The 13,789-nt window shown below is 36.1% G+C and overlaps 1 protein-coding gene across 1 annotated transcript in view; it reads left to right on the top strand.

Annotated features, from left to right (window-relative positions):
- Positions 1-13,789, top strand: part of MED15 (mediator complex subunit 15) — a 29,750-nt gene that overhangs the window by 14,156 nt on the left and 1,805 nt on the right. Inside the window, exons 4-9 of the mRNA XM_089651301.1 lie at positions 7,810-8,403; positions 11,306-11,471; positions 11,590-11,774; positions 12,100-12,278; positions 13,059-13,183; positions 13,270-13,372. Coding sequence (XP_089507427.1) covers positions 7,810-8,403; positions 11,306-11,471; positions 11,590-11,774; positions 12,100-12,278; positions 13,059-13,183; positions 13,270-13,372 — 1,352 coding nt within the window. The remainder of the gene's footprint in view (positions 1-7,809; positions 8,404-11,305; positions 11,472-11,589; positions 11,775-12,099; positions 12,279-13,058; positions 13,184-13,269; positions 13,373-13,789) is intronic.

Genomic DNA, 13,789 nt, shown 5'->3' with positions numbered 1-13,789 from the left:
GGTGATCTTCTCGCGTATGTGACGCATGTTTGGGGGCGGTGCCTGGAACGTCACGGTGAGACCCAAACGGTCGCACTAGACATATCCAAGGCCTTTGACCGGGTCTGGCACCGAGGACTTGTCAACAAATTGCATTCTTACGGACTTCCCGCATCCCTGTGTACGTGGATTGCTGACTTTTTAAGGGATAGGTCGATTCAGGCGGTTGCTGACGGTTTCACCTCTTCCTCGCACTCCATAAATGCTGGCGTCCCACAGGGATCGGTTCTGTCTCCAACTTTGTTTTTGTTGCACATCAATGACCTTTTGACATGTGCACCGATTCATTGTTACGCGGATGACAGTACAGTTCATGATAGCTTTTTGTTTGACAAGCCCCCAAAGGGCACACAAACTCCAACGGCTCGGAGGGCTTTGAAGCAGAGAATGGACGGTTATCTCGAGAGTATTTCCTCCTGGGGTAAAAATAATCTCGTCGAATTTAATGTTTCAAAGACCCAATCCTGTCTGATTACGTCTAAAAGGGATCCAAATGATAATCTAGTCTCCTTCAACGGAAGCAATCTTCCGAACAGGCCTTCCATTGATATGCTTGGTGTAGTGCTCTCAGAAGCTGGGCGTACTGTACAGGGCCCGCAGATACTTTAATAGTACACAACTGCTCACCCTGTACAAATCGCAAGTGCGCCCTACTGTCGAATTTGGCAGCCATCTCTGGTCTGGAGCCCCAAAATACCTGAAAAAAACCCTTGACTCTGTGCAGAAACGGGCGGTCCGTTTGATAGATTCCCCAATCTTAACAAACGGACTGCAATCTTTAGAGCACAGGCGTCAGGTAGGTATGCTGTCCTCGTTCTATCGGTATTACAATGGAAGATGCTCTGAAGAACTAGCGTCATTGATCCCTTCGGCACCGGTGCGTAGTCGGGATACACGCCAAACGCGCGCCCAACATTTGTACACAGTTGACACTTGTCACATGAGAACGGGTCGCTTCTACGATTCGTTCTTAAGTTCAACAGCTCGGCTGTGGAACGAACTGCCGGCCTCTGTGTTTCCTCCCTCCTACAACATGGGACTCTTCAAGACCCATGTTCACTCCTTCCTCTCCACAAAAAGACCCTCCACACAGCATCCCCAAAGATGACATAGGCCCTGAGGGAAATTATTTTCTTCAGGGCCTCCTGTGTGGAGTAAATATAAAAAAAAAAAAAAAAAAAAAAAAAGTTCCTCATTAAAGATTGTTAAGCCATGTTTCACTGAGACATAATGTCATAGTTGTTTAATAATACATTTTGAAGAAAAATATGTGTCTTGGTTCTGAGACCTCTTAAGTTTTGATAGTATAATTCTAAAGATTCCATTGTATTAAGTATATAGTGCAGTTAATATAAAGTTGCTGGAAAGTTAGTTGATGGAAATATTGTATGTTTTTAGTTTTTCTAGATCATTATAATTATTTATGCAATGGTGATTTGTGTTTTCATTAAGTCTTACATAAATTTAACAATTTTTGATCCAACAGAATTTGAATTTATTAATTTTGGTAAACTCTCTGACCTTTTTGTAGAGTACTTTGTTTTTATGAGTTAAATGTTCATTTATATAGATCCGTTGTTTTCCATTAAAGTTAATATCCTCTGCTGTTAGGCCCCTTCTTGTCCGGATTGCTGCTATGATTTCGTCTTTCGGTTTCCTGCCCTTTAGTTTTACTATAATATTCCGCGGTCTTCCTTCAATCTTCTCCTTGGGGGTGACTCGGGTGGCGTATTCAATGTCGTCGCTTACTATATTTAATTCTGAATAGATCCTTTTGATAATCTCCGTCAGGTTCTCTTGTTTTTTTTCTGGTATCCCAATGATCTCTATGTTATTAATGCGTGCGTGTTGTTCGTTAGCATCCAATTGTTTTTGTAATTCTTTAAATTCACTTTGTATTACGGCGTTTTGTTCCAGAGTTTTTTCAAGGTTGTTGTTTTTTTTCGTATCAATTTTTTTTTCTAGAGTTAATATTTTATTTTTTAATTCCTCGATTTCTTCTTTATACTCGTTTCTGATGATTTCCAGAAATTGTACCTTAAATTCTTCAAACTTTTTGTCAAGAAGTTGGAGGAGTTGGGTGTCCGTAGTATTTAGTGTTTTTGCAGTTGCTCGTGTAGTCATTTTGGCACGAAATATTAATTAGTATAACTTCACTTCACTATTAAAGCTATTAAAATATAGATATTTAGATTTTAGCTAGAATTTTTTATTTTATTTTGAGATATTTCAAGAGTGAAATAAAAACACGACAGCTGTCATTGAATGTTATTGTTGTAATTTTTTAATGCTTATATAAAAATATTTAAATGTAAAATTCATATTTGACAAATCGTTGGAGACTCAAAAAATAACCATAAAACATCACAAAATTTTGACAATTAAACAACTTAATAAATATCAGGGTTATCACTCTAAAATCAATATATATTATAAAAGTAAGTGTACAATGTGCTGCCGCTAAAACTCAGAAACGAGTCTCGGTACGATCAAGGGAGTTATATGGTGTGGTAGTCCTCTATCCCCCATCCATGAAGAGGGTTCCCGTTTTTAACTGAAGGGCGTGCTTTTGAAGTATAAAGGCTGGAAGTTTCGCCCTCTAGAAAATTCTTGAACAGTCCAGAACATTCCACAACATTCGAGAACATCCCGGAACATTCTGGAATAGTCTGGAACGTTTAGGAACATCCCAGATCATTGTGGAACATTCCAGAACACTCAAATGTTGTGGAATTTTCTGGAACATTGTGGACCATTCAAAGCCTTTTTGTATGGGTGGGGCTACCCATTGGTAGGGGTATATAAAGCAAGATCTGTCGTGGGTTCGAACGTCAGTTTCTTATCAGTGAAGTGCAGAGAGTGAATAAAATACAAACAGTAAAGTGTCAGTAATCAAAGTGATACAGTGACTGAATATAAATCGAAAATAAAGTGTTAAGTGTACTTAGTGTATTTCTTAATAAAAAGTTGATTTGATTTATATTTTATACAATGCTCAAATGTAAAAGAGAAGCCAGTTCAGCCAGCTTGCCAGTTCTGAAGCAAAACAGCGAAAACAAATGGAACAGTTAAAAAACTAAACAGTCGTAGAGCGCGAAGCACGTTTAAGTTCCCAACGAACGAGAATGAGCACTGTGAGAAGCAGAGAAACTGAAGAACAACGAAATTAACGAATTGAAAAAGTGAAAATTGCGACAAAATCTTATAATAAAAGACTGCGAACACATCAACCCATGAAAATATCACCCTACGAAAAGCGCGGACGAGGACAAGTAAACAATACAACCTAACAAATGAAGCATTTCACTACAACCCGACGAAAGAATATAACAAACACAATCATGTCGTAGTCGGAAAAATGGATAACATCTGCCAATTTTGCAATGTGAAAAAATTCAATCGAGAAACAGCAGGAATCTGTTGCATTAATGGAAAAACTCAATTACCACCACTGGAAGCACCTCCGCAGGAATTTCTACATTACATTACCGGGAAAACTTCAGAATCAAAACACTTTCTTCAACATAAAAAACTGTACAACCCCTGCTTCCAAATGACTTCTTTCGATGTCATTTCGATCAACACTAACATAGATATAATCTAATATGTTTTTTCCATCCAAGGACAAATCTATCACAAAATGGGATCATTACTACCATTACCCAGCGAAGACTATAAATTTCTGCAAGTAATTTCATCCGTAATGACGAAAGAGGAATTGTGAAACGATGCCCAAAAATCAGTGGATTGAAACGAGAAATAATCCAAGATGTACAGAGGATCTTACACAAATACAACTTATTCACATATTCAAAACAACACTAGACCGAATGATTTCTGATGACTATAAAGTTATAATTCGAGCCGACAAGAGAACACAAACGTCAATTTAATGCACCTCAGATAGACAAAGTCGCCATCGTAATTGTGGACAGTGAAAACCCAATCCTTGACATAATTGTACAACGAAGAAGAGAAGGACTACAACGCATTGCAGAGACACCGTTCATATGATGCCCTCCAATATCTATTAATATTTCTGCACGGAGAGGACGGATATCATTTTAATGTGAAACAAATCCAACCTTAAACAAGTGTAGAAACAAACAAAAAGTCACTTGCAAAGAGTTCTATGCTTACCGCTTAATGACCTGACATAATGAAACATACAATCACAATTTCAACACTCGTCATGTACCCCAGCTAGTCTTTTATGTCTTTAATAAAAGACAGTTCAATTCAGTGATTACACGGAGAAAGAAGTTTTATTTGTATAGCAATATGTAATGGTTCCATGATATTTCATCAAAATGAAAATTCAACCCACCTCCAAAAAGTGATATACAGTCAGAAACTAAATAAGTCCATTATTGTGGTCCAAGGCAAGCAAGTAGTTAACACATTCACTGCCAGGAGCTTTTGTTACCATTGAAATTACATATGATTGGTCCGCTCATGGGAGTGATTGGCACTGAACCGGTTAACCCTTGCACTGCGTCAAAGTGTGAGTGCCAACATTGCCACGCGGCTCATTTAATATTTTAACTGAGCTGAACAATATTACTTTTTCAAACTAAGGATATACATAATCGTGTATATTTATTCATCTTAACTTTTGTTGTATTTGCACAAATGTGGCATTGGCGACATGGTTTTGACTTGTAGTAAATTGCAAATAAATGTTTTATTGAATTATATGTTACTAAATCTTAAGTAATATTTTTTAGTTCATAGCACTAACTAGTACACTTTAATATAGATGAGAAAATGTAAAATGTATATGCTTAGATATGATTGGAGAATTTTTACATGTAGATTTTGGTCCTGTAACTTTAATGTACACGATACAGCGAGGACTCAAACCTAGAAATAATTAAAGTCGGCTCTCGCGTGTGAGGCAGGAGCGTTGAAATGACTTAAGATGCCTCCCGCCGCCCGTGAGTTAAAGAGTCCGATGTTGTTGAAGTTGCAAAGTGTTGTTAGATTTACTAATGTATACTCCATTGTGAAACTGGGACTTTCCTGTTCCCTCATGTATTATTGAATTTCCTTGTACGTATAAACGATTTTCAAGGCATTGCGATTTTGCTTACAATGCACAGTTGAGTATTTTATTTGAGTATTATTTATTACATGCTTTTGTGCGATATGCACATTATCCCAGCTATAGTTTTTGCAATGGCTACTAAAATGCTGATAAAATCACAAATAAGTTGAATTATTATTTTTAATGATTCTGAGAATACGCAAAAAATGCTAGTTGCAGTTTGCAGTAATTTATTCTTAGTAAACAATAAAGCTGACAAATTAATAATAGTTCTGCTGATTATTCAAACTTCACTGCGGACAATATAACAAGACGCAGTAGCGTATAGTCCATAAAGGCTGAAAGCTGTGCCTGCCCTAAGAAATCGAACCATAAAAAGAATATATACATAATAATTTTATATGCAAATAGGTAAAGAACTTTTTGTGCCTTATTTATTCAGTTGGCTAACAATTATCAGTGGAAAATGATAATATTGTGATGGCCATTTTCAAATATTCAATGCTAACTAGAAATTCAATTCCTAACTAGAAAAACTACACACTGTCTCTTTGGTCATGCAGCAATACTGCCGTGGTAAGTAAAAACACAGTGTCTTCCTTGAGTGTCTGTGAGACTATGTAATATCTATTCGTTGAGTCTCTGAGACTATATAATATGTCTTCCTTCAGAGTCTCCGAGACTATATAATATGTCTTCCTTGAGAGTCTCCGAGACTATGTAATATGTTTTCCTTGAGAGTCTCCGAGACTATGTAATATGTTTTCCTTGAGAGTCTCCGAGACTATGTAATATGTTTTCCTTGAGAGTCTCCGAGACTATGTAATATGTTTTCCTTGAGAGTCTCCGAGACTATGTAATATGTTTTCCTTGAGAGTCTCCGAGACTATGTAATATGTCTTTCCAAAATGTTTGTATTATTATGATTATATTGAGAATTTATATTCATGCGCCAAAATATATTTTTAAGAAAATTATTATTTGAATAAGTTTTTGTTTCGGAATGGGGAAAACAGTACATAAAAATATAGCATGTACAGTTGTTATGGCGGTGCTACATGCTTGCTAAGCCTCGGCAAGCATTCACAAGTTCCAACGTGTGGATCGGGCATTTGGCTTAGCTTTCATAAACTTGTAAGTGCTTGCCGCCGATCGGGCCAGTGTCGGTATTTTGCGCACAAGTCAAAGGATGCTTGCGAGCCATCCACACGTTCGCTCATTCATTAGTAGAACTTCCAAACTGGCGACAAACGGAAACCGTTTTCGCTCCGAGACGTTTCACGTAAATTGTATTAAAATGGAATAGACTATATAATATTGTTTCATTTATTAGTATGTTACATAATTTTGATGCACTAAAATTTCCAGTAACAATTAAAAAATATTGGCAAAAGCTCATAAAAGATATTTTTCCTCGTTAGCTTTATTAACCAGTGACACAATCTTTCTTTGGAACTCTGTAATTTCTGTATATCTTTCTGTATTTATAAAATATTTTTCAATTATATGTTAAAACACTACTAAACTACATTTTCGACCAAAAAAACAAAGCCCAACAAACACAAAATATCACTAATAGACCGGTCAAACAAGCGTACAAAGAAAACATAAAAACTCCGACGGTAAACACTACCTTTGGACAAAGACACCATAAATACCACGCTATTAAAGCATTCAACAGTCTTCCACTTGAAACAAAAATTGAGGAAAATAAAAATAAGTTCAAACACAAAATAAAAAATGGATTAAAGAACAAAAAGACAATATGTATTACCAAAATTCTATAACATAAAAGAATAAAACATATACACGCAACACGCACAAACACATATATCATTATAAATGCCGATTTACATTCTCTTTTAATATTTTTCTTTTAGTGTGATAATTATATTTTAATTTTTAATCTTTATTTTTAGTTTAAATTTATGTTTATTTTAATGTTGTATTTCTTTTTTTTTAAATGTATAAATTCTTATATTATAAAATGGGGGCCTCAGCACGGGTAAACAACCCAGTGAGGCCAACATTACTGAATTGAAATATGAAATATTGTAAAATAATGTATCAACAATAAAAAAAATTTTTTTTTAAAATTAACTGCCGTCTAGTCTGTCGTCTATCGTTTTAACATATATCTACACTTTTCATTGAATTCCCTTTAATTAAAAATAATTTCCTTTTAATTGTATAAAGTTATCTTTCCCGAAGTGAGTTTATTAAAACTCATGCGGAATAACGTATTATAAATATTATTATTAATATTTTGTAATGTTAAATAATTAATAAAAAATGTAATTTATTATGACTTGTTTTATGTAAAAGCCCTAAGGGCGTAAATAAATAAATAATATTTTATTTAGTAATTATTTATCATTTGTTGCAATGAAAAATAGATATTTTTTAATTTACTTTCCCTTTATTTTGTTTTACGTTAAAATAAAAATAGGTTAACGTGAACATGGTAGCCTAAGTAGTTACTCCGACGTCCGCCAAGCTTGGACGCTCCGATAATACTGGCACCCTCGCAAGCGTTATCATCTACACAAATGTCAATGTTTGACTTGCCGATGCTTGCCGAGCATTTGTACAAGCGACTTGTAACAAGCATGTAACACCACCTTAAGGTTTTCATAGCAGTTGTGTCAATATATTAGGAAATGTGCTCCTTCCAGTGTAATTGAATGAATGTTCTTTCTATAATATTCTGTACTTTTTTGTAGGGAACATGACTACCAGCCAAATGAACATGATGCAACAACATATGCAGCAACAGCAAAGGAAAGAAGGGGCTGGAGGCATGCTGGGGTCCGGCGGGCCCGGGATGGGCCAAGGTGGGCCAGGCATGGGCCAAGGCGGACCCGGCATGGGACAAGTCGGGCCAGGCATGGGCCAAGGTGGACCAGGCATGGGGCAAGTCGGACCAGGCATGGGTCAAGGTGGGCCAGGCATGGGCCAGGGTGGGCCCGGTATGGGACAAGGAGGCCCAGGGATGGGACAAGGCGGGCAAGGAATGGGTCCAGGTGGACCGGGAATGGGTCAAGGTGGACCGGGAATGGGTCAAGGCGGACCGGGCATGGGTCAAGGTGGGCCCGGAATGGGTCAAGGAGGACCGGGAATGGGTCAAGGCGGACCGGGCATGGGTCAAGGTGGGCCTGGCATGGGGCAAGGCGGGTCAGGGATGGGCCAGGGTGGTCCGGGGATGGGGCAGGGTGGACCAAGAGCAGGAGCTCCGTCTCATTTCCTGAGGCAATCACCATCTCCTTCAGCTCAACCGAGCCCAGCTCCTATGGGAGGACCGAGCCCGGCATCATTGTGTAAGTACACGGTATTTTTTAATTATTTTTATTTATCACAATTAACAGAGCGATAACAAATAATACATATTGGTAAGATCATCAGTAAGTGTACAGCAGACTGAGGGTTTTTTCTTCCAATGTTTCTGGCTTTCAGATTCTTCTCTGTAAATAATTTTACAGAAGACTGAAATTTAAATAAAATTCCTATGTGTATATATATATACATATATTTTGAAAACTGATTTTTCAAATTGATAGAATATTATACCACACAACTAAATAAAGTAAAAAAAAAAAAATAATAAATAAAGTGTATTTTAAGTTTATTCTTAAAAACTTAGTAATTTTTTTCAGCTTGTATTTCTTTAGGGAGTTTGTTAAAACATTTAATGGCTGAGTATGTGTAATGGTGTTGTGCCGTTGTTGTATTGAGTTTAGGGATTATTTTTTGTCCCGTGGTTCTCAATGACTATATTATTAGCTTATCTTTGTGGATTTAAAGCACTTCATTTTTTTAATAGATTATATTTAATTGTAAAACTGTAAATTCGTAGAATAATTCACGAGTTGAATAATATGACTGTTAATTTAGAATTATTTTAATGAGTCTTCTCTGGACTACTTCCAGTGGGGCTAATTTGGGTTTATATGCTTTATTATTGTAGAATTGATTTGGTAATACATAGTAAACCTTCTGTAGCATAGGTTTATGAATAATATTTCTTAGTTTGAGGAAAATGCAATAAAGTTTACATATTTTTAAATAGGATTTGCAATATGTTCTGTCCATTTAATGTGTTGATCTATTATTACGACTAAATATGTAATGCATTTTTTTGTTTGTTAGTACATATTGAGAATTTTGGTGAGTTGCAGTCGACAGAATAATTTTTATACGAGTTATGAATAGTAATTTTCGAATTTATTATTGAAAGGTTTTTGTCCGTTAGTATAAATGTTATATAGTAAGTTTTGTTTGAGTTTAGGGATAGGTAATTGTCATCTAACCATTTTTTTAATCTGTCTATTTCTACATTTTCGCTTCAATATGCCTTTTCCCAGGTTTTTTTTTGTGTGGTCGTTGGCGAAAGATATTATTTTTCCAATTTTCGGAATTGATAGCATTTCATTTACATAAATGATAAACAATATTGGTCCTAGGACTGTTCCTTGAGGGATTCCAAATTCTGAATATGTGGGTTCCCACAACACATTATTAATTTCAAGAGCATTATAAATTGTTGAGGTTATTTTCGCGATAGTGTGCCTAATTTTTCTCTGAAGCCGAATTGGTTATCATTGATTATTTTATTTGATGTTATGTGCTTATTTAATTGTGATTTTACGACTCTTTCAAATATTTTAGCTATCCCTTTGCAACCGGCAAAAAATTTTAAAATTGTGATGTGCTACATTGTTAAAGCTCTTAGTTATGATCTCATAGGTCTGGGCGACTTACTGGTTGAAACATGTGCGCTTGAAAGTACCCTAAATAAGCAGCTCCCGCACGTTCAATCGACACCGGTTCCGTTCACAAAAACAAATTTATTTTCCGTCTTCAAACACAAACTCACTCTCGTGTGAAGCCGGTTGTAAAGGGCTATGTTTGAAATAATAGATATGGGACGGTAGTTTGAGATGATGGATGCAATTTCTGATTTGAATATCGGATTATTACATATTGTATTTTTATATATTTTTGGGAAAATTCCTTGTATACTTTTATTCATAATGATTTCGATAATAATTGTCTCATTTGTTTTAATACATTAACTGTGATGTGATGTGATATTATTATTATTATTGATTTTTATATTTATTTGGTTGTCTGCCTAACTGCTTACCTACTTTCAATTTAGGTACTTGCAATTAATTGATTTCTCAACAAAATTCTTAATTTGTTCACTCAACTTAATATACAGGGTGTTAAGGGACGTTCTTGACTTACTTTAACTCTTTGCACGCGGCCGTATCAACTGTTGTTACGGCAAAAAGTCTATACTCACACGCGGCTGTATCAACAGTTGATACGGCAACTTTGACGGCCGATATTCCCGCTCTCTTTCGTCATAAATGTATTTCTTGCTCACTTGGACATTTGTAGAACTATCACGATGCTGACATCTACAAGAATTTCTCAAAAATAAAATTGTATTTCATAAAAAAAGATCGATAACCAAGTGCGCCTCTTCGCGCCTTTTAGTCCTTTAGTTTACATTTTTGTCAACGGATGGCGTTAGTACTAGTTTGTCATTCACAACTTTTCATAACTAAGAATGATAAGTGATCATGGTGTCCCACTTGTGTCTATAAACACAGTGGCCTAAGTACACACACACCGAGAGTGGTTTATTTATGACGCCGAGTGAATGGCGGGACCACATTCAAAAGATACGGTACGTCTTTGTATGAAATTTTCTGTTTTTGTTTTTATAAACATCTAAGAGTGTTGACACACGAGGATTTGTTTTCATATTGTGGAGAATAATCTGTTCTGTCTATATAGTCCAATAAATCATGCAACAATGCTATAATTTGACATTTAATTGCATGCATAGGTATTTGAAAATATGTACCGCGTACGGGCATAGATAAAACGGAGCAAATTAACGCGTTCAAAAGGTTAACCAGCGATTCCTGACATTATTTGGAGTAAAAAATGCAAATGAAATTTTGGTCTCTGGTGAAATTTTAATATATTTTTTTAACAAGAACAATAAATAATCATTAGAAATCAGACAGCTAGGATCTAGGACTAGTAACAACATGTGATAAACAAATTTCAAGTAACAGTTTTTGATAAAAACAAAAAAATTAAAATTAAAAAAAATCACTGGTTTAATTTAAAGTAAGTCAAATGCGTCCCTAAAACCGTGTATATACATATGATAATATTAATCTGTGTGATCGTTGTGTTAAGGTGTATTAAGTGGGCCCCCCATGGCCTCCCCTATGTCTGTTGGCAGTGGTGGGATGGGAGTGGGGGGCAGTGGTGGAGGGCTGGGCAGTCCTGCGCTCGCCCCATCCCCCTCCCCGCACCACCCCTCGCAGCAACACCCCCAGCAACACATGCAACAGCATCAGAGGTAACAAACGCTCAATCTACCCTTTATGTGTTCAGACCTATTTTATCTAAACTCCAAAATTAAAATAATATAATGCTCTTGGATTATGAACGGAATGGAATTGTTTGTTTGCGTCCAGGTCGCTGGGAATGGCCCCGAGCCCCTCTTCATCACTGAACACGCCGCAGGGCGCGGGGGTAGGTGCTGCACCCTCACCGGGGGGCGGCGGGGAGGAGCACGCCTACCGGGAGAAGGTGCGCCAGCTCTCCAAGTACATCGAACCCCTTCGCAGGATGATATCCCGGATGGTCAGTGATGGAGAAAGTGAGTATTGATCTATTTTATGTTTTTGGCAGCCATCTTTGAATTGGCTTCATACTCTGATTCCCATTGCATTAAATGAACATTGATATGGAATCTGCAATAACATATTGGCCTTTGCTGTACTGAAAATAACATCCATCAATTTGGTTTATAAAATGAGAATATTGTGTAAGCCAATATGTGTTCGTCCCATTTTACATTTACCAAACTGGGTTATTTTTTTAAACTGTCAAAGCTGCTAATATTGTTTTTATGTTTAACACGCATGAAAAAGGTTTATTGGACAAGCAAAACAAAGTCTTCCCTAATCTGTAAGATCTTCCAGATGTGGAGAAGTTAACCAAGATGAAGAACTTCTTGGACATCCTGTCGCACCCGCTGAAACGCATGCCGCTGGAGACGTTGCTGAAGTGCGAGGTGGTGCTGGAGAAGCTGGACTTCAAGCGCGGCGATGCCATCTCACTGCACTCCCAAACCAATCCGCTCCACCTGCAGGGGACCAAGGTACTTGGATTCTTATACTTCACAATACATGCCCAAATTCAATCAACAACATAAACAAATTGATTCATTGAGTGTACGAATGCATCACATGGATGCATTATTTCTGTATAAAATATTAGCTAGCAATCCACATGCTCTTCTGTCGTGTTCAAAGTAGATCAGTGCAAAACAACTATATACGAAATTCTCTATCCAACAGACTTTGTATGTAATAAAGTGGACGTTTTCAATTGCGAGCATAACAAAGATAAAAAGTCTCTAAAAAGGCATTTTTCTGATATTTCATGAGTAACTTTTCTGTTGTTTATATTTATAATTCTGTCATGAATAGAATTTGTTTTATGTCCATCCTGTCTTCTTATGGTTACCAATAAATGACAACCGTGACTATAAGAATGTACACTGAAATTTTTTTTTTTTTCTGAATTATGATTGTCATTAGTGACTTTTTGTTGTTATTGTTGTACATAATTCTGTGTTGAACTTAATTCATGTTTTAATATTGTCTTATTTTCATTATATGATATCTTGTCTTAATGAAGCCTTCAATTACCACCAGAATAAGCTCCATTAAATAAATTTTCTTGCTTGGTTTTTCGTTTTATATAATATTTTTATAAATGACTATATTTTTATTTTTTTATGTGTTGTCTTATTAGAGGTAAAGCCGCAAAGAGGAAACCAATAATTTATTTTATAATGGGTTTATCTAAGCATGAACAAACTGTTAACAAACAAATTAATAAATAAACATTAATATTTGTGGTTATTATTATACAGGAAAACCAAATATTCAACCCTCTCTTGGAAGTAGTGAACAACAGCTTACAGTCCCCAGTGGCCAACCACACGTTGAAGAGAACCTTTGGACCCTGCGTCGAGGCGCTGTGCGGCCCAGAAATAAGGTTAAATTGTGCACTTTTACAGCTTTTACTTTTCTTTTTGAAGTCTCAGCTCATCCTCATGTGCTTATCGAATATTTATTTTTCAGACACATGCCTCCTCCGTTGAAGATGCACAAGGCGGAAGAAGCCAACCCTGACATTCCAGATATATTGCAAGGAGAGATTGCCCGCCTGGATAGCAGATTCAAGGTGATTATAATCGAACTATCCATTTCCTATGAATAAAAACAATACTAATAATTCACCAAAAATTTGCTATTCCCAAATTTCTTTCAAATGTTTTATTGGTTTGTTCCACATCCTTTTTGACTTTTCACCTGGATCATTGGTAAATTAAGAACAAAGCAACACTCAGTTCTTGCTTAAAAAAATATATATAATAGCGTCAGTTTGTTCTATGTCCAATAAAATATATATATTAGCGTTGGTTTGTTCTATGCCCCTAATTTGTTCTACGTCCACAAAAATATATATATAATAGCATCGGTTTGTTCTGTCACTAAAATTTTCTTCTTGTAAAATAGTGTGGTGTTTTAAAGAACACAAAATAATGCAATAAAATCAAAATGACGTAAAAATGTCATATAAAATTGTAAATATCTTTAT

The sequence above is a fragment of the Hesperophylax consimilis genome, chromosome 4 (assembly GCF_061612785.1).
Source record: "Hesperophylax consimilis isolate HC1 chromosome 4, BYU_Hcon_1.0, whole genome shotgun sequence".
Taxonomy (NCBI): domain Eukaryota; kingdom Metazoa; phylum Arthropoda; class Insecta; order Trichoptera; family Limnephilidae; genus Hesperophylax; species Hesperophylax consimilis.
Note: the sequence above shows the minus strand (reverse complement) of the source record. Positions and strands in the feature narration are given on the sequence as shown.